We start from the raw sequence: 21,941 nt of genomic DNA, 5'->3' as shown, positions 1-21,941 counted from the left end.
CTGGGGCTCTGTCATCCTGAAAATTGAAGTTAGCTGGAATCCTGCATGACTCTCCTGTTATGAAGACATCCTGGACCTCAGCTCTTTGAGGTGGTGATTCACTAACTAAAACATTGGATGTTTCTGAAGGAAGATCACCGTCTAGTGGCTTGAGCTCCACTGGTGATGTGTGCATCTTCATCGCATTAATTTCTTCCAAGTAATTCTTAACTGATTCATCTTTGGTTTGAGGTAAACTGTCAGCAGTTTCTGTCAGCAGCTCTGGGTCAATTTGAGAGTTTACAGAGTCAGAGGAAACACTGGAGGTGAACATCTCTGGGGGTTCAGAGGCTGGTGGGAGACTGTGAGAGTGCTGCTCCACTGTTTCTGCATTTGTTTGTTTGACTGACATCAAGACAGGCTGATCAATGAGAGCCTGCTGTGGAACTGTTGTCTCCGCTGCTTCTTCATACTCTGTTGGATTTATCTTCACTTGGATTTGGCTGCATCCACTCTCAGTAGCATCAGCTTCAGTATGATGTGGGGAAGAGGGAGATGGAGTGGAGGATGCAGATACAGAAAGCTCACTTTCAGCAGCAGGAGTGTGTGTGAGAGGATGGGGACTTGAATCGTCAGATGTGTCAGGACTACGACAAGTCATGCTTATGGTCGTCTCTTGATGAGAAGTGTTTTGGCCTATCTCAGGAAAACGAAGTGGAACATCATCTCTCTCGACATGTTGATGAATGTCTGCTTCTGTTTTTTTGACCGCCTGTCCATCACCTCCAGCAATGAGAGCATTATCAAAAGGCTCATCTGATCCCGACACCAGCCCACATTCAGTTTTCAGATCGGAGCCATCGAAAGGTTTGTCACAGAATTCAATCCCGGTGTCATTTACTCGAGAATCAGTCAGTTCACTGTCCTGAGAGTCAGTGAATGAAGGTTCAACATCTTGAGGAGGAAACTTATTGTTGCCGAGTTCAAATGTTGGATCATTTGAATTAAGGTCTAATCCGGTGGGTCCAAACTGAAACATGGTTTTAGTTAAATCAGGGAGAGGTGTCAGATCTGTGTGGCACAGGAGCGTGGTCAGTTCAGTGGGCAGCGAGGACACAGCAGAAGTGGCGGAAACCGAGGACGCCTCAGTCAAAGTTGTATCTGCTGTGCAGCTGTGATCAACATCACACTCAACATCATCACGCTCCTCTTCCTCGTTAAGCAGTTTGACATCAGAATTTAAATCTCTGGGGCTCTGACAGGAAGTATTCAGTAAAGGAATTTCAGCAGCTGACAGTAAACTCTGGATGTTCTGCTCTGATCTGAGTTCAGACTGAAGAGGACGGTCTAGAGGACTAAAGTCAGAATGCACATGCTGATCTTTCTCCGGGAATCCGACCTCTCCTTCCTCGTTGGAATGAAAGACTTTCTCCACTTGTTCCTCCATGTACACAATCTCCTCCTCTGAACACACAGTATCCTGATGTACACTGTCTACACACTCCTTTGGAACTATTACCTCCTGTGACTCCTTCACTGTCTCACCTGCTGAACACCCACTCTCCTCCTTGGCACATTCAATTTCAACTGCACCATTATTTGTGATTTCCTCTGTGTCCTTTGTAGCCGTTTGGCAATTCAGACCTTTAAAGTGAGGGCAGTCTGGTGGAGAAGCCCGGGGCTCATCACTGCTCGTGTGATCTCTGAGGGGAAGCACATCAGACAGAGAGTCCACCAGATGAGGAGGTGTGACAGGTTTCTGTGAGGTGGTATGCTCAGCTGAATTATCAGAATGTGTCCGTGACAAAAGGATGGAGGACTGTTGAGCGGCACGTGACCGTGTAGTAGCTGCTTCCTCCTCATGTGACGGGCTGGTCAATATAGATTTTGTGACATATGTGTGGTCGCGGGCCGTGGATGCCTCCGTGTGTGATTGGCTGGAGAGAGGCTCCACTAAGCAGGGCGGAGCAGCTGTTTCTACCTCAGCTGTGTGCACTGACTGTGTTGCTCCAGCTGTTTGGTCATGTTCAAGGTCATCTACGTCAATGGAACATATGCTGTAGAAGCTCCGGGTCCTTGTTTCCAGAACTTGACACAGCGTTGTTGCGACAACACAGGCTTCCTCACCGTCCTCCTCCTCGTGCTCTGCTTTGAGGGAATCCTGCTGTGTCCCACTGACCAGTGGAGGCTGGTCACGTGACGGCTTACTCACTGTGACGTTGTCCGGGCAGGGAGCTGAGGGTAACATGGCAGGAGCTGACCAACAGCTCATCTCCTGGTGCTTCTGCTCATCTGTGAGCTGGTTGAACCATAATGCCCTGATGGTGGCATTGTCCAAAATCTTCTGTTTGACTGGACTCTGCGTAAGCACCTCCATATAGGGAACCGGCCCATGGCTGGGCCCAGCAGTGTATGTCCCGTCTGCCACCGTGTCCGTGTTTGTATGCATGTTTGTGCTGGTTGCGATAATAATAGCCTCGTTCTCTTCGTGAGTACTCGCCGGTTTAGGATCCCTCTCAATCTGTGTGGAGCTGTCCCTGCAGACCACAACCGCCCTGTCCACTTCTGGAGGGGTGTCCTCATCGTCCAGAGGCTTCCTCCGGGCCGGTCCATTTGACACACATTTTTCTTCTTCCTCTAGGCTCACATGTTGAGCTACAGCAGCAGCGTGTTGCCTGACTTGCTCTGTCGCCTCATTCAGCCCATCGTGGATCGGGGACTGTAACAGACTGCTCCTCTCATTCTGCTGGCTGGGGTTGAGCTCCTTACTAAAGCAACACCCCATCTTCACTGGCCTAGAGTGGGAATAAAACAAAAGAGTGCTATGGCCACACACACCAAGCGCCTATAAAACATGAGACAAAATCATGAGCAGCTCCTCACGATGGCTCAGCCACATGCAGAAAGAGAAACGGCCTTCTACTCCCCCCTGCTTCACCCTGTCCCCTTCCCTCCCCCCCCATTTCCCCTCCCCTGCCCAGAATAGCAAAAGTGAAGGAGCTCACATGGCCCTGCCACTCAACAGAGGGCTGCACACCACTTCATGCATGTGTATGTGTGGGAGCCCTAGTTAGGCTAGACTTTGAGAGGGGTCAGCACACGGCTCAGCGACCACCAATCACAGACCAGTGTTGCAACGGAGCCCACTCCTCCTTCTCCCTCACTGTAACTCCGCTCCATTCACTTCTCTTTCCAGCCCACTGATACCTTTCCCTTTCACTTACATCAGTGTTCAGGCCTCACTGCTTTGGTTTCTTCCTCCTAACCTCCACCCCAAGTCTCCTTACAAAGCCAGCGGACCCACCCACCCCTGTCTGGGCCCCAATAATCAGTCAAACTACTCTGTGGTTGAAAACTCTAACACTAATCATCATTATCTTTTTATAAATAATCAACTTATGTAGAAATTACTTTTAAATATTGTTAAATCTGTCAACTCTGTACATTTAACATCCAGTGCGTATCCTGAAAAGCTGATCCAACAGTCGCTCTGGAAGTTTTTTTTCCTAATCTGAATCAAGGGTGTTAAGACAGATATTGTCCTGTGATGTAAGGATTGTGAAGAAAAGTAAAAAATTTATGCTACACAAAAAAGATATCTGACTTCCAACAGTCAATGTGTCTGGTTAATGTGCGGTGAGATGACCAGGCCCGACTTCTAAGAAGTGATGTTACTTTCAGCCGGTACTCAACGAATGTTCAAGTGTGAGGACAGTGAGGATTGATGTTGCAATACCTGGTACAAGTAGTAGTATCCAGGACCCAGCTCTCCGAGCGTTAACTGCGCCTGTAGATCAGCTGGATACAGTGGATTCTGGTGTGACGTCATGTGACTCAGCCTGTTGGGAGAGCGAACGGGACAAGTGCTGCTGCTGCTGTTGATGGTCACCCTGAGAGACTGAAAGAATGAGGAAATGAGTCACAACACAGGCTGGCATGACGGAAACGTTGCAACAACTACAGCACTCGATGTGGACTAAAACTGAAAAATATTTGTTTGTGAAAAACAGATGCTCATCTAGAAGTTCCTCCTGCATCTGTGACTTATAATGACTCTTTCCATTACAACTTTTTAATGTCACTACATAGACGACAGTCACAATTTAGAACAGCAAAAAATTATTCCTCAAAACAGCTGAATGATAGAAAATAAACAATAATAATGACTGAAATATCAGAACTCAAAGCAAGTGACACTGGTCAACCTTTGATATGAAAACTCTTGCTGTTTTGTGTATTGGAACATTTACAGGATTGAGGAATTATCAAAACAGCAGTCCATTCATAATTTCAATACAATTTATTTTGAGAATAAATCAGAAATTAAAACGATTGGACCTGCAAACAATAAATCAATTAATCCATACAACAGGTTGATCAGAATTAACTCACACATTCCTTCTGAGAAAAAAACAAACAAACAACAAACACTGAATACTTCCTGTTTTTCTCTTTATGTTGTCAGTGTTAAGATCTGGACTCTACAACAAACCTTTAGATATTTTATTTAAACCAATTAGGAATGTCATTAAATGGACATTAACAACGAATTTATGAATCTCTTAAAAAAGCTTCAAGTAAACGTTATTCCATGTGATGTTGAATTTAATTAGGTAGCTGCACAGTTTCCAATTAGTCTCACGCATTCATTTTTGATTTTTTTTTTCCTATAATAAGGTAAATAACAAACCTGATCAATGTAAATACTGTGACAAAACTGTTATTAGCTACAATATTAGTTTAATCTTTGAGTTAAATGATCAGATTGAGCACAAAATTCTGGTCAAATCCATTTTAACTGACAATAACTGCTATCAGAGAATCACAATATGTTGCGTTAACTTAGCATCTGGCTAACAAATCTAAATTCAGTGACCGGGTTAAACGCCAACTAATCCTTATCGCACACCGCTCACATCACTTCGTATAAATACGATCACGTAGATTTCATGCTAGCTGGCTAAATGAAAGCCACTAAATAATTAATGTTTCTTCTCATTGATTTCAGGTCACAAACTGATTTTAACGGCTCATTTTCCCGAGAATCTCCGTAGCAAACATTGCAAGCTAAACGCAACATTAAGGTAAATTATGGAGAATTTTTCCAAATTTAAAACACCTAATTCAACTGTTGTTTTTAGTTTAAAATTAATATTGAAATATCCGATGTTTTTAGCAACAAATATACAACTTTAAGCTAGTTTAACCTCACCTCTCCCTTCAGGTTTCCGGAATAATTCAACTTTCAAACAGTTGATTGAGAGACGATAACCTCTATCGCGGAGTTCAGACTAAGAAAACTTTTTAAAAAACATCCTAAGGCAGGTTTAAACTGAGTTAACTGAGCTGAAAACGTCTCATCTTCTAAAAGGAGCCTCTAATTAACCAGCCGCTTTCTTGCCGTTAGCTAACCCGGTTAACGTCCATTAATCGAACCAAAACGTTATAAAGAAGCTAACGGTGGCCGCCAGTTAATAGTTAATGCTAATGTAGCTTAGCTTATTTTTTATTTTGGGGAAAAAAAGAAAAAAAAAACCGCGCCATGTCTTTTGTTTTCACTGACTGACACAGAAACTCACCTGTCTCCTGTCTCCTTCACCTGGACGGTGGTCAGACTGAGTTTTCTGGTTGTCTTTGCGGCGTGTCTGTGGGCGTGTGCCTTTTTTTCCCGTTTGCGTCTATTAACACCCATTTACGTTACTTTGTCAGCCGTACCGTGGTTGCCACGGAAACGGCACGAACGGACTAAATGAAATGTAAAATATTTTATTTACAAAACTATGAGTCTCCCAATTTACCTTCACTTACATATATACAATGAAAAGATGAAATTTTAAATATATAGAAATATGTATTTATTTCAATTATATGCATTTCATTTTATGGTTATGAGGAGACTTATATTTCTGTAAATCAAATATTTAGATTTAGATTTTAAATAGAATATATACAGTAAAAATATATAAAACATCAGTATATGTACCCTGTACTTGTAGTACATATGTACATAGCTATACATTCAAAAAATATTAAAATAGTTTGAAATCAGGTCAATACATAATTTGGAAATTTAAACACTAAATATCAAATGTTAGCAATACTGCTGACTTAATAGCATAAAATATTTGTGTAATAGACATTTTAATTTATTTATTTTTGACACAATTATATAAAATAACATAAGACAATAACACAAATTATTTTATTTGTTTTTTTAAAAAAGTGACACATTTTCACATGAATTTCACTCTAAATTTCTTTGTAACTAAAGATATAAATCATGGATCAACAACAGAGTTAAGAAATAAAATTTTTAGGGGAGCACAACAAGAAGAGATGGGTGTAGAGATCACCCAGGATTTAAACCACTCCCATGCAACAAATGCATGAATGAGAGTTCCTGTTCAGTCTGAGGGACTTGAGTGTTTTTATTACAATCTCTTCCGCAAAGATTTTTGATGAAGCTGGATCTGAATGTGTGCACTCCTGTCTTCAAGAGTCCGTTCAGTGAAGTGCTTGTGGAGGAATCCTTCTCTCTGCATCGGCACTGACTCTGTGCATGTAGGATCAGGAGTACAGGCTCCAGTAGATGGTGTTGAAGAGCAGGTAGGACAGAGGGAAGGCCAGGCGGGAGTACGAGTCGATCATGTAGCTGTTGCTGACCAGCAGGTCCACGTTTTCCCGCACTGAGCGCTGCCGGCGGAGGCGAGTCCCCTCCGTGGGGCGGATTTCTGGGCTTTGGGTCGGCGTGGTGAGGGGTTCAGAGGTCAGGGTGGGTGCCAGCCGAGGGAATGGAGTCAGCTCAATGTCATTGTCATGGAAACAGCCGTCAAAGGCCATCGCCTGGCTGGCGTTGAAGGTGGATGGGATCTTAAGAAGTTAAAAAAAAAAGAACATGCTGTTAAAGATTATACTATGGACTTTTCACACATTTAAAATGTACTTATTCATCTTTACACATCTTCAAATAAATGTGAGGATGTTAGAGATGTGTTTTGATGTGAAATCTGATCAAATCTATATTTTTATACTTATAAAATGAGCATGTTTAAGATGAAATCCCACAAAAGTATCTTTTAATTGCATTTTCTCTCAACTATGGAGCGTTTTACTGTCTTTCAGCTCATTTCAGGTTTTTATTTCGGCAGCTGAGGCAGCTGTTTCCCACCCACAAACAGACTGACACAAGTCAAAACACACTGGTTAAGATTGCTCAGCCTTCAGTAAATATTTCTCCCAGGAGATGGCGTTTAGACAAGTTTAGACATTTCTCATTTATCAAGCGGCCAGGAACACAACTCTTAATGGACGCTAATGTCGCTCCAGTGCACACAGTGTCAGTGTTGTGTTTACAGCCTGATGTGCTGGCAATCATGACAACAGCTTTAAATGGACCCATTTCACTGACAAATAGATGACACACCGACAAAAACAAACAAACAAAAAAAAAGGAAACAGATTCACGGAAACGGTTCATTTCTGAATATGCACCATGACACAGTATGCACATGTCTCAATATCCACTGCCTAGCCAAAAATAAAAGTCTCCACCTGGATTTAACTAAGCAAATAGTTACGAGCCTCCTATTAGATAATTACTGCGTGGGTGATTATCTTTCAGCTGGCAACAAGTTATTTAACCCCAACTGTTGCAATGAGTTGCTTCTCATTTCTTAAACAACCATGTCTAAAGACACATCCTGTGGTTGTGGTAAAGATGTTAGTCTGTTGGAGAAGGGTCAAATCATTGGCATGAATCAAGCAGAGAAAACATCTGAGTAAATTGCAGAAACTACTAAAATTGGGTTAAGAACTGTCCAACGCATTATTAAAAACTGGAAGGATAGTAGGGAACCATCACATCAGGGTAAGAAGAGAGGCAGATGAAGTGATGCACCCATCATGCCTAGTGCCAATATTATATGCTGACGACCTGACTATACTGAATGACCAGGTTATTCCATCAATGATTTTTTCTTCCCTGATGGCACGGACATATTGCAAGATGACAATGCCAGGATTCATGGAGCTCAAATTGCGAAAGAGTGGTTCAGGGAGCATGAGACATCATTTTCACACATGGATTGTCCACCACAGAGTCCAGACCTTAACCCCATTGAGAATCTTTGGGATGTAATGGAGAAGGCTTTGTGCAGCGGTCAGACTCTCCCATCATCAATAACGAATGCAACACTGGATGGAAATAAATGTTGTGACATTGCAGAAGCTTATTGAAACAATGCCACAGCAAATGTGTGCCGTAATCAAAGCTAAAGGTGGTCCAACGAAATAATAGAGTGTGAAACCTTTTTTTTGGTGGCGACTTGTTGTTGTTTTTTTGGCCAGGCAGTGTAGTTTTTGCACAGTTGCATAGTTTTTTTAAGGTAATGTAGATCTGCAGAGCCAGGCTGACTTAATCATGAATTCATCTGCAGCATAAACCATTAAAAAGGCAACACATATGATCTTGAATAATCCGACAGCTGCCGTTTCCTGTTGAATAAAGGGAAACAGAATCGATGCACCGAGTCACTAACACTTTATTTAGTGCTGATTTAAACATTTTACCTCATGGTAATAATACCTAAAAAAAAAGTGAATACAAGGGACTGGGATTGCTGTTTCCTTTTTCCTTTTACTTGGATTCATTCTGCATTTCAGTAGATTTTTGCAGACAAACTAAAATTATTAAAAAAAAAATTGTTTGTTTTTCTTTTTTGCTAACTTAAATTACCTTTCAGATCCCTGGAATAAGTCAACTTTAAAAAAAAAAAAAACTTTTAAAACAAAAAAATTGTGCAAGTATTCTGATTTTGACTGATAGAGTTATCTGAGCTGAAAACTGAAGATCCATAAAAGGAATCCTAGCCTCTAAAAATACTCCAAATCTTTGTCATGAATACCAAAGCTAGTATAAATATCTCCCCACAAAGCTGCAGGCCGGAGGAGACTCATGGTTCAGGCTCAGGTGTAATGTCTCCGTGTGTCCACTAGAGTGAGACATTGAGTAAAACATAACATGTCACGACTTCCTTCTAATCTAGCCTGTGTGCTGCTGAGAGTTGTGTGAATCTCCTCAGCTCTCTGGGCTCACCTTCCCCCTCTTCATCTTCCTCATCTCCTCCAGAGTGGTGCAGTAGTTCACAGCTGCGTACTCGATGACAGACAGGAAGACAAACAGGAAGCTCGTCCACAGGTAGATGTCCACCGCCTTCACGTAGGACACCTGCACGACAACATCACACAGTTTTCTGTCTGATATTTTACTATTGTAAACTGAAATATGATCTTTACTTTTGTTATAATTTTCACTAGAAATAGGATTTGTATAAATATTAAAGAAGTAGTAGTAGTAGTAGTACTTCCAGGGTGTCTCCTCCTTTAAATAAATTCAGATGTTTGATGTTTAATAGTCACTGCATCTGTTAAATCGGTATATTTTATAACATACTGAAATAGTTATCAGGGGCTTTAGCACATATTTTCAGAATTTGAACTATAAGAAATATGTGGATCACAAATCTTAGGTGGAAAATCTAATAACATGTTGCTTTTATTCTAAACACAAGAGTGATGGAGGGGAAGATTTTACCTTATGATTTCTGCACTTCCTTAAGTCTGAATTGTACAGATAACTATTTAGGTTAAATGTCATAAATAACCACAATTTTAAGCGGTTTTAGTGGTTAGGATAAGGGATTAAAATGAAAGAAATCTGAAAAGTGATTCGGAGTTTTCTCAGGACGAGCCTCGTAGCGCTGACTGTGCCCTCTGCTTTTAAATTTGGAGGATCTCAGACCACAGTCGAGTTCATACGGCACTAGAAGATAAAAGGCGTGAGATGATGGAGAGCCTTAAGGGTGATAGGACTCTGATCATCCTCGACGTCCTCACATACGGCAAACAAACGCAGTTCAGACAGGAACACTTTAGTCAAGGAAAGCTACTGGATTGCCATAAATTATTTTTGGCGGTATGGCTCTGTTCTGGGACCTCCTGAAGCCAGAGGCAGGGAGAGCAGCAGAACGGAGCAAGCATCTGAACCATAAGTACTGACATTCACAGACAGACACAATGTAAAAGGAGGAGCTGGAGTGGAAAGGGGTAAGTTGCAGAGAGAGCTTTTGGAGAACACCAAGAATAGGCGGCCTACAGCGAATTAAATAGGCGGCTAGAATGATATTTGAGCTGTATTATAGGTTAACTCTCAGGAGATGATTAGGGTTAGGGCTTGTGAGCTGCTCTTGACTCCATAGCCTTCTTAATGCCATGCTCCATTTGTTACCTGAGGCATAGAGGAAGACACTCCTGTGATGATGGTGGACATGGTGAGTACTGTGGTTATACCTGCAGGGGGGGAAAAAAACACATGACACAACCTCTGATTTCCCCCTAAAAAGTTTTACCCTTGTTCCAACTTTCACTCATTAATACAGTAGGTTGTTGGGGTACCATTCAATGGGCAAGGAAAACTGATTACTCTAATTACAGGGGAGTATCTAGTTGGTAACAGGCACTAGTCATGTGAGTTCCCCCACTCCCCCCTTCAAGAAACTCAACATGTCCAGCTGCCCTTGTTTTTGAATAAATAGTGACATGGATGACTGAGAACAGTATTTCGGCGCAACAATTCTACAAAATTCACTTAATACACCCATTAGTGTCACAAAAGATGATCACAACTACGATCTAAATGGTGAATATAAGTCACGTGAACATTTAAATATAAAAAACCAGAACGTCTTGCGTACAAAAAAAAATATTTATAAGCATCGAATGCCGTATAGCAGCTGGACGTACGTAAAAATGCCAAATCTAATGCCTTGTTAAAATTACTTGTAACTTGAGAAGTCGTCCAGGTTTCATGGCACTATGCTTGGCAACAGTTTCATGTTTTTTCACACTCTTCACTCTTCTTGGCAGATATTTATAATTTAGATGGTTCAACAAGTGTAAATTCTTATCACAAGTCCTCAACCCGACATAGGTCCAGCTGGTGCAACCGGCCCCTTTAACGGACTCCTCAGCCTGGGCTCAGCGCTGTCTGAAGTCATTCTGTTCTGATCATTATTATCATCCACTGTAACTATAACATTCATACTGAAGAGGTTTGTATGATACCTATAATCTAATAAAGTAGACAGAATAAATATCAGATATATATTCTTATTCTTCTTACGTTTAAAAATGCAGTTATACTTGAAATTAAATGTATGTACGTCTCTTTCCTCACACATTAATTTCGACTCATCCCTGGGAAATATTGTAAAGTATTATATGAATATTCACATTTTAGACGAGAATTGAGTTTTTTAATTTTAATTTTAAGTAATGTGTACATTTAAAAAAGAGCATTTTAAGTGAACTTTTCTGAGGATTTCAAATGTTTTTAGCTTCACATTACCCTTCAGATGTCTTTTTAAAAAAACCTTTCTGTGTTAGTTTAAGTTGAGCTGAAAACTCCTTAGCATCAAAACTCTCCTAGTGTAGTAGGAATATCTTTTCAGCTGTATTCAATCAACTTTATAGTTGAACAGTTACAGCTCTGTTAACCACTCTTATTTCATCGTGCGAGCAGTAATTAAGTTTATAAGACTATTAAAATGGAAACTGTATAGGGAAAGATAAAGCACATTTAATAATATGTGGGTATTATATACCTGATTCTCTAATTATTCACAAAGGAAAACTGTTGTGCGGGTTGGTTTAGTGAATATGTAGCACAGAGCGATACCAGCGACGGCTGTACAAACGGTGTCCTGGCGTAGGAGGGGATTACAGTGGCGTTTTGTAACAATGACACATTTTCTAATTAGCAAAGTACGTATGAGATCGACTAAAATGTAATTAGTTTTGCAGATATTTGGGTCATAAAACAATGTGCTGGATAGAACGGAATTAGGGCAATAGATGAAATGTTTGAGAATCACAAAATCATTAGGATCCATTTATTCATTCATTCATTCCTTCATTTTCTGTAACCGCTTGTCCTGTGAAGGGTCACGGGGGGCTGGGGGGCTGGAGCCTATCCCAGCTGGGCGAGAGGCAGGGTACACCCTGGACAGGTCGCCAGTCTATCGCAGGGCCATTAGGATCCATCTATTTCATAATAATCCATCGAATGGTAGTCAAGATATTTCAGTCTGGACCAGAGTGGTGAACAGACGTCATCATTGTTAAAACCTTACTCATACTAAGGGACGGATATATTCAGAGTGTGCTGTAATCCTGTGGTCATGGTAAACACTAGTCTTGTGTGCGTGTGTGTACCCAGAGACACTCGGGCAGGAACCGCCCTCCTGTCGATCCAGAAGGAGACCCAGGAGAGGACGACCATCAGCATGGTGGGAAAGTACGTCTGCAGCATGAAGAAGAAGATGTGCCGCCGCAGGATGAAGTTGATGAAGAGACGATTGTACCAGCCTGACAAAGAAAGACAGACTGGTGATGGACGTGTCTCCTCTCATTTGGTTTCAGTCTCTCCAACAAATGTTTAAATATGGCAGGCATAAGAGTCTTAGTGAGGTCACTGGATGCTGATGTTGGGTTATTCGATGAGTGTTTTAGCTTTGAAAAAGGTTTCAGAACTCAGTGCCGGACAATCAAGTCTGGGAAATGCCTTTACTTATGAAGGGATCCCCGGTCACAGATCAAACGTGCACAAGATTATGTCCACATACTTTTGGATACTGAATATGGTTATGAAATACCCTGTATGAGGAATACATGTACACACACACACACCGGTGCTGCTGTAGAAAGCCAGGCCACTGGAGGCGTGGAAATGTTCAATGAAGAACTGAGACAAGACAATCTCATCCGTCCTCAGAGAGTCGTTCCCGTTCTTCCAGTAGAGCATCAGGTCGTTCTCATTATAGGCATCTACAGGAGGAGGGAGAGACGAGAGGAGGGGGAGACAGGAGGCAGGAGAGACGAGAGGAGGGAGAGACAGGAGGAGGGAGAGACAGGAAGAGGGGAGACAGGAGGCGGGAGAGACGAGAGGAGGGAGTGACACGAGGAGGGAGACACAGAAAGAGGGAGAAATGAGAGGAGGGAGAGGCAGATGGAGGGGGAGACAGGAGGCGGGAGAGACAGAAAGAGGGAGAGATGAGAGGAGGGAGAGACAGATGGAGGGGGAGAAAGCAGGTGAGAGAGATGAGAGGAGGGAGAGACAAGAGGAGGGAGAGGCAGATGGAGGGGGAGACAGGAGGCGGGAGAGATGAGAGGAGGGAGAGACAGAAAGGGAGAGATGAAAGGAGGGAGAGACGAGAGGAGGGAGAGGCAGATGGAAGGGGAGAAAGGAGGTGGGAGAGATGAGAGGAGGGAGAGACAGGAGGAGGGAAGAATAAGGAGGAGAGAAAGAAGGGAGAGAGAATGAAACAGAGGCAGGAGGAGCAGGAGACAGCAGGAGGGAGAGAGAGATTGAAAACAGAAGGGAAAGATAGAAGGAGGGAGAGAGAAACAGGGAGAGACAGATGAAGGGAGAGAGAAAGGGAATGAGAGACAGAAACAGAATGGGTGATATTCAGGAGGAGGGAGAGACAGAGAGAGGGAGAGATTGTTGGTAGTTGTCAGTCATCACTCTTGTGTTTTATCGTCTGAGAACGTGGAGCTGAGTTTTGTGTGTGCGTCTCACAGCTCTCCAGCTCCAGCGAGCAGTTCTGTGTGTCCAGAGGGAAGCTGCTGAAGTCCATCGAGCAGAGAGCCGTCACCGTGACCCTGAGACACACACAAACACACACACACACAGAGACAACTCTAGTCGGGTCCTGTACCTCTACTGCAGTTACCAAGGAAACCTGAGTATAACATTTCACCCAGAGGAGCAAAGCAGTGGATAAAACTGCAGAGCCTTTCAGTTCCTGACAGCTTTCAGTCAACGCATGAAGTACAGAGCAAAAATGTAAGATGCTTAGATTCTTAATTATCCCACAACGAATGAACCCTTCTGATCAGACACGAATTCACCCTAAAAGGATGACGACAAGGCCAAACACACAGCCAGAATCCTAACAGGAGGTACATTTTAATTTACAAAAAGGCAAGACAATAAGTTTTCAGCAAAAAACATGAATCATTTCTTGGTTGCAGCTTCTAAAATGTCAAATTTTGATGCTTTTCCCTTTGAATTTCTATGAGTCTAATCTAATAATCTATGAGCCATCTCAGTTTTCACATTTTCAAAGCAGGACTACCTTGTAACAGAGTATTTTTATTTAAGTACTAGTACTGGGTGGTCTCGATCAGTTGATTATTTCTCCACAGTCGACCCTTGGGTGTCTCCACCCACACCTGCCCTGTACCTGACGCTGTAGAGGATGTTTCCGTCAGGGTACACTCGCAGCATGATGTTCTCCATGGTGGTGTCGTGGATGAAGGAGCGCTTGGAGTGCACGAAGAAGACGTCGGGGACCCAGATCTTCTTCACCAGCCGAGAGTCGAACGTCCTGCTCTGGTTGTTTCGGGACGGAAACGACAGCCGCTCGTCCTTCCAGTAGTGACGCAGGTACAGAGTCATGGTGAAGTCCTGCAGGACAAACAAAACCACAACGGGATGTCTGTCACGTTAATGCACAAGCTTGCACCAGAACCATAGTTAGTTATTTATCAAGCTCTTAATCACTTATGTCTATAGGGACTATAGTTTCATTTCTTTGTGTGTACTCTGCTTTCCAAGAGCTACATGAAATGAAGTTAACTTTATACACACACAAACACATTTGTCTTACATTTTCATTTCCATTCCATTTTCTGAAGGCATGTCTGTGACTTGCTTTTGGAGATTTGAGAGTTTTTTTTTTATGAATGTATTCTTTAATTCTCCTAGATGGAGTACTGGTCAATACTCTGGTGTCAGACTGCAGTTTTCCTGCAGTTTGGATAAAGACTTTACTTCAGTCTGAAGTGGGGAAACGGACCACATGCGGATGTTCACCGTTCCAGTTCAGGGTGCCATGACAACACCTTCCCCCTCCACCGTTTATCTGTGCAGATGGTAGGGACTGTTAGTAAGAGTGGAGCTGAGTTCAAAGCAGACCACTCGAGGGGTCACAAGCCAGACAAAGAGAAGACAGGAGGTGACGTCAGTGCTGCCTTGATTCACATGTCTGTCTGTTTGCCTTAAAGACGTGTCACTACAAGAGCTGTACAACCCTCTGAAGTCCTGTTTATTCTCACATTTGTTTAAACGTTATGGACCCATCAGCGATAACCTACTCTGATCTTGAGCAGGTCCCTCCTTTTGCCAACAAAACAGCCCCAACACGTCAAGGCATCAAGACATTAGCAGCATATCCTTTAAGTCCTGCTGTAAGTTCAGAGGTGATGCCCCTATATGGATCAGATTTAGAGGTTAACACCTTTGACCAGCCGCAATCATTTTTATACGGTCTGCAACAGTTGCCAATCAGTGTGATTAACTTTGACATTCATCTGTCATAATGTTATGGCTGATCGGTGTATGATAACACTTGGGCAAAACAAGTGAAGGATCACAACTTTCTAAATGTAATAATTCTGTCACACAAAATTGACAGCAGTTATCTTTCTATATATACATATATTTAAATTAATTTAATTTAAACTCTAAGTCAGTTGTTAGGCCTTAAAATGCAGCACACATTTATCTTTTAAGGGTTTAATCAGCGCAAAAGTATAACTCCATTAGTCTGAAAACATAGGACAGGGAAGAAATAACCTAAAAGTTGATATTTGAACATTAAAGTAACATTTTATAGGAATTTACTCAGTGTGAAAACAGTGTTTCTATGACAGTAACTGATTTTTTTTATGGTAAAAAATTAGACGATAAATACAAAAAATATTTATGAATGATTTAAATGTTTTATAAGACTAGGAGATATTTTTATTACTTTTGAAACAACAGAAACTAAATTGTTTCACATAAATGGTTTTACAAGAGATCATGATTTTATTCTTTAGTTTTATTTACTCAGCAGCTTGTTTTACACATGAACCCCCCACATGCAGAGGACGTGGGGGGTTCCAGTTGCAGTTGTCAAAGCTGACTGAGTTTGACCTGAAGTCAAAGCCTGAATACTGGAGTGAAGCAGTGACTCCTCACCATGTTGACCTCTGAGATGCTATCGATGCTCTCCACCTGCACGTCGATGCCTACAGGGATGGCTGCACCTGAAACGATGAACGATGGAACGTCATTAGTTTTGAAGTCAGCGAGTCTGAACTCATAAATCAGTGCTAGTATCTGAGCCGACGGGAACAGCTTAAAGTTGAACATACCAGAGCTGAAAAAAGGCAGCTCACGAAACTAAATGCCTGCAAAACGTAAAACACACAACATAGTCTCCTTCACAAATAATAAGTGAGAAGAGAAAAGGAAAGAAACCCACATTCAGTGAGGACTTCATTTTGATATTAAGGAACAGACACACCAGACCATCATCAAAGAACTACCAGCAGTAACTGTTACTGTTATGTCCCTTCAGGTTTCCTGTGACTGGACCAAAAAGTTGCTCTTGAACACACCACAAAGTCTGAAGCCAGTGACTAGCTCAGGGGTGTCAAACATATGGCCCACGGGCCAAAACTGGCCCACTAGAGGGTGCAATATGGCCCACAACATGAATTTGCAACGTGCGAAAATTATGCAGAAGACATTAACTGTAAATAAGTGTAATAAAAGTAACTTCTATTCTTGATTTGCCCACTGTTTGAAGTATGAGTAGAGGACAGAACACAACACCCAGAACTAAACAGCAGATGGAGGCAATGTGCTGAAATTACACTTATTTTGCTTTAGAAAAAGGATAGCTCATTAAATGTAAAAATTTTCACAAGGTACTTGTACTTCTTTGCACTAAAACAAAGGGGAAATCTGGAGTTTACATTATTAAAGGTTACTATGCTATTATGTTACTGGTCCAGCCTGCTTTAAATCAAACTGGGCTGTATGTAGCCTCGGAAGCATAGACGGTATATAAATATGGATAATACATCCCCAGTTCCTTGCACATGGCCAAACTAACGCTACTTTCCCCGGGATACGGATCGCGGCATCTTTGGAGTTTGGAGTTATGGACCTGTGCAGTATGGTCTGAGAGTGGAGCCATGCGGAGCCGCATTATCGATTACCCACCCACACCTCCGCCAGACTCACTCGCGTTTCCGTTTGATTGATGCTGCGCTCTCAGTTCTACGGGACCGCTTCACATGGCAACTTGTAGTCATCATGATGTCACATCCTGTTTCTATTGTATCAAATAACTAACTAAAACAAAACTTGGAAAAATGGACACCTAAGTATGCATCATTATTATACTAAAAATGACAGAAATCATCTTGGAAAAAAAAAATGATTTGACGCATATTTTAGTGTTTTAGTTTGGCCCAAGTCCCATCCACTAACATGGAAGAGGTGGCGCTTATGACCTATGCTGCTGCCAATCACTAGGGGGAGCTCTACTGGCTTTAGCTTCACTTTAGAGGAGCTGTTCTGTTGTCCATCTTTATTTACAGTCTATGCTCTGTAGTAAAATGAGTTTTAAACCCCTGGACAAGCTGGTACACACATTCTGCACATGCATGAAAGGAAATAAATCTTCATACCAGTAGATGGCAGTAGTCTATATTTAACATTTAAAACAGGAAACAGGAAGAGCTTCTATTAGCTGGGAGGCTGGGAAGCCAGGAAGAGCTACAAACAGAGCTGGCATCTCCCAAATAATGCGGATCAGTTGATCTATTCATTCATTCACTGTTGTGAACATTTTAGTGGATTTGAATGTTCAGATGAGATGAAAATGAAGAACAAGATAAGTTTTCTATGTGTGTCCCCTCTGAACTTTGTTTAGTTCACTTTCATCACTTGTTTGTCTTCTTGTGCTCTCGTTTAATCAAATCTCTCCACGGTGCTGGACACACTGGTAAAACTAGAGCCACAGACGTTCAGCCTGGCACCAGCAAACAATCCACTGTCGGCGTTTCAGTGTCCTAGGACGACATACATGCTGTTTCAGAAGCGTTTTCTACATTAATATGAGGAAATCTTTGTGAAACATGCAAATATGTCTAATTTTTGGAAGAATATTGCTACAAAAATAACCTGAAAACCAGGATCAGCGTTCAGTTTATTACGTCTATTTTGTTAATCCCATCATCTGTCCATTTTGTCTTGTTGCTACCAGCTTCACCGCAGCCATCAACATCTGTCTTCAGCACTCCCCCTCCTCCATCCGCCTCATTAGCAGATTACGCTTGTTTAACCACTAAACCTGAACAACCTGATTTGTGCACACAAACAGAACAGAAATAGCTAAACAGCAGCAAATCCCCACCCAATCACAGCTATGGTTTGCTGCTCTGCTTCCAAACAGCAATCATGACCAGACAGAGTTTGAGACGGACATTTGTCTTTCCCATAACCAACTTTAGTTTCGTGGTCCTGTTCTTCTCTTTAAATCTGCTCGGCTAATTTTAGGATATATCCACGGCTGCATCCTGAACAACACAAATTAGTTCATTCCTGCTTCGACCACAAGCATAGATAGTGCTTTTACAACTGCCACAAACTGAAAAACCTTTCCATTTCCTCTGAGATTCCCAGGTCTGAGCTTTCACCTTCACTCAGTGAGCTGGAACTGGGGATTTCAGTGCAAATCAGCTCAAAACTACACATTGAAGTGTGGGGAATCACAGTTTCTGCTGAGAGAAAGTGATGAATCACGTCAACAAGGAGCAGAATCTCAGAGCTTCAAAGCATGTCCAGCTAAAGACTGGGCTCCTTTCACACATGTCTATCTATCAAACACCTACCACGGGCCTTTAACATACTCTTAAGTGTAGCAGTAAAGAGAACAGAAAGTGAGTGACCTTCTGTTTCAGGTTTTTCCCACCAACAGCAGCGGTTGTCTGGGCAACGCTGAATGTTGAGTCTGCACTGTTGGTGCTTTTTACAAGTCACTCAGGGACAAAGCCGTGCTGCAGCAGAAGCTTTATGTTCCTGGCTGTCAGACGCACTTCATTAAATAAAGTGTTTGTCGAGCTGCTGGACCGCTAACATTCGAGGAAAATCACACTCTTTACATGCAGGCGCACACACAGAACACACAAAAATCCTCGCTGACCTTGATGGTGAGAACAGGAATGTGACCCAGTAGACCACGTCCAGACGCAGGTCACAAACCAGGGAGTGTGCCTGTGTTTATACACACTCACCCAGCTCACAGGGTCTGGATGATTTGAAAACATGCATTATCTTGAACTACCATTGTTTTACTTAATAAAATAAGATGAGGTACAGACACACCAGACCGGAATGAAGGCCAAACTTTGTATCGCCACACGTCGCCTGTGTCTGGACCAAAATGTTACACTTGAACACACCACAAAGACTACAGCCAATGATCAGATGGTACATATGTTCAGCACCTAAGAGGAAATACCTCTTTATATACCAGCAGGTGGCAGTAGGCTGTATGCATCATTCAAAAGGGGCAGAGGTGGGAAGTAACGAAGTACAAATACTTCGTTACTGTACTTAAGTAGATTTTTCAGGTATCTGTACTTTGAGTATTTCTTTTTCTGACGACTTTTTACTTTTACTTCTTACATTTGTACACAAATATCTGTGCTTTCTACTCCTTACATTGGAAAAACAGGCTCGTTACTTTTTTAACCTCCACGGATGACAAGACGTAAAAGACGTGACATGATCGGACATGACTAGACCATCGGACTAGAGAAGGAAAGTCGATGATGCGCTTCCTGTGTACTTCTTCTACTAGGTTGAACAGGGTTTAAAAACAACAACCCAATAATCCTCAATTTATTATTAAAAATGAACCAGATGCTCATGCAGGACATCTGGTCAATTCAGTCTAGATTATTCTGCTAGAACCTTTAAAAATATATATATTTTGTTTGGGCTTATATGATTATATGAAGATAATTGTGACAAATGTAAGCCTAAATTATTTAATTTATTTGCATGCCTGTGATTTCAAGCTGAAGTGCAGGGTATGTGATCTGATGTACAATGAAAAACTAAAACTTATGGTTCAGCTTCACAGATCCCAGAAAAACAGTAATAATAGAAAATTATTTATTTTATCAATTATCATTAGCTACGTAAATGGTTTTGAATCTCTCAAATAGGTCAATGTCCTTCTCCAGCTGCTTGATTTCTTCTTCAAGCCGCTCCTTCTGGGCTTTCCTTGCCAGTGTGTAGATGACAAGAGGGAGGCCGTGATACTCACGAAGCAGCTTATCCAAGTTCCTCTTCAAGCCCTGGATTCAAGGAAGGAAACCCATCAATGTCACAAGACAGGCAGGGCGATAATTCAACTGTCAGGATTCAAGGCTGTTGTATAGTAAACAGACATTAGTCAGAGGTGTTGTCAACAGTAGAGGAGTGCTAAAGAGCTAATTCTCCAGCGTGGGTCAGAAATATTTCTATTGGTCCTATAAAAGCCTCTTTTTAAACTAGTATAAATACTGACCAGAAACTATGTAAAGAAGTGTTTTTCCTAAAAATGTTAAATACATGAAATCATCAAATTCATGTCCTGTCCTCTGCCAGTCAGTCAGATGTCTGTACAATGCCCTGTTGCTGTTTTTAGGGAAAGAGCTGCCATTGTGCAGCCATGTGTTTGAGTACCTCCAGGATGGCATGTCGCTCCTCGTCCGACAGGCATTTCGTGGCTCCCTGCTCCTGCTGTTCTTTAACTGAGTTGTTCAACTCAAGCCCTCCGTTCTTCTTCAATGCGCTGCGGCAGGTACTCAGGTACTTGACCATAATCCTGCAGGCCGGAAAAGGAATCAGGCACCAAAGTATATAATTTTATCACTAAATATAAACATGAACGTATTCTGTGTTTTCATATATGACTTTTTTTAGCACTCGAGGCTGTTAGAAAAAATATTACGAGCAGTACTATAGGAAATACCTTTTTCATTATGTATTTGGGGACAAGTCCTGAGTTTTCAAGGAGCTGCTTGTGTCCCTTGTGGGAGTCCACACTTGCAGGCTGTGGCTTCCTCGGCACTGCTACAGCCGTCTTTACAATGTCCCTCTTGGTGTTAGTCGCCAGTCCTTGCAGGAACCGGTGGTTTCCTCACAGTGCAACGGGTGTCTTTTGAGTGCTGTGTTTCTGAATGAAGAAGACGGAAATATAAAGAAACTTACTCAAACAAAAAGCCACATGCAGATAAAACAGTCTAATATAAGAACTCACTGTCAGGCAATTTGGGCTCTTTTGGACGCCTCTTGAGGTATTTATCTGGAGATGGCACCTCTACTTTCGCTGGCCCAATAGTTCTCAACTCATCTTTGCCTGACTTGTTCTCAAGGACGACAGCTGGCCTGAACTTCGACACATACCTTGAGAAAAACCAAACAATCACACCATTTAAACATCTTCTCAGAGGTTTGTGCATAAAACAAAACAGAAAGGAGACAAAGTTATTACTTAGTTTTTACTTTCATAGTGAATTAAAATGATATCAGTCAGTCACAGTTAAACTTCTACTTATTAGTTAGCTCTAACTCGCAGTAATTTTAAAATAGGCCAGTAAATCATAGTTACTAATAATAATTTCTTGACTAATTGCTTTAAGGTTATACAGAAATTATAAGGCTAGAAGTACTTTAGTTAAACCCAAAAGAGATCGTCTTTTGTTGACTTCGCCAGCTGATCTCTTAAGCTAACTAAGTTATCTAGCTAGCTAAGAAAACGTAGAATAACTTACCGTGGCGCTTTTTGAGTTTCATCCTCTTTCTTTGGAATCCAATTGTAGACGCTTTCTGGTGGGTAATTAACCTCAGACATCTTCAGCAACCTCAAACAAATTACGGACTATACGATTTAATGGACACCTATAGGTACACAATAATGTTAAATGAAGTACACTGACTGAGCCCGCATTATTTAAAAATTACTATGACAACCAAAATGCAGACAAGTTGCCAGGCAACCAGAGAGCAA

General features: G+C 41.8%; 1 protein-coding gene and 1 pseudogene across 2 annotated transcripts in view; both read right to left on the bottom strand.

Moving 5' to 3' along the window:
* Nucleotides 1-6,518: 6,518 nt before the first annotated feature.
* The window catches only part of LOC311503509 (gamma-aminobutyric acid receptor subunit rho-3-like), a gene marked incomplete at its 5' end in the record, with an annotated part of 28,675 nt that continues 13,252 nt past the window's right edge, over nucleotides 6,519-21,941 (bottom strand). Inside the window, 8 exons of the mRNA XM_084566268.1 lie at nucleotides 6,519-6,849; nucleotides 9,074-9,205; nucleotides 10,265-10,326; nucleotides 12,250-12,402; nucleotides 12,724-12,861; nucleotides 13,616-13,698; nucleotides 14,283-14,506; nucleotides 16,064-16,131. Of these exons, the coding sequence (XP_084422394.1) occupies nucleotides 6,547-6,849; nucleotides 9,074-9,205; nucleotides 10,265-10,326; nucleotides 12,250-12,402; nucleotides 12,724-12,861; nucleotides 13,616-13,698; nucleotides 14,283-14,506; nucleotides 16,064-16,131 (1,163 nt within the window). The 3' untranslated portion in view covers nucleotides 6,519-6,546. The remainder of the gene's footprint in view (nucleotides 6,850-9,073; nucleotides 9,206-10,264; nucleotides 10,327-12,249; nucleotides 12,403-12,723; nucleotides 12,862-13,615; nucleotides 13,699-14,282; nucleotides 14,507-16,063; nucleotides 16,132-21,941) is intronic.
* On the bottom strand, nucleotides 19,560-21,407 carry LOC311503683 (enkurin-like; annotated as a pseudogene). The gene is made up of 4 exons: nucleotides 21,192-21,407; nucleotides 20,904-21,107; nucleotides 20,615-20,756; nucleotides 19,560-20,244 (listed from the first exon to the last, which is right to left on the bottom strand). The product of its transcript is annotated as an enkurin-like (transcript).

The sequence above is a fragment of the Chelon labrosus genome, assembly GCF_963514085.1.
Source record: "Chelon labrosus genome assembly, chromosome: 18".
In the NCBI taxonomy this organism is placed as follows: Eukaryota; Metazoa; Chordata; class Actinopteri; order Mugiliformes; family Mugilidae; genus Chelon; species Chelon labrosus.
This window is presented reverse-complemented; position numbering and strand designations above follow the sequence as displayed.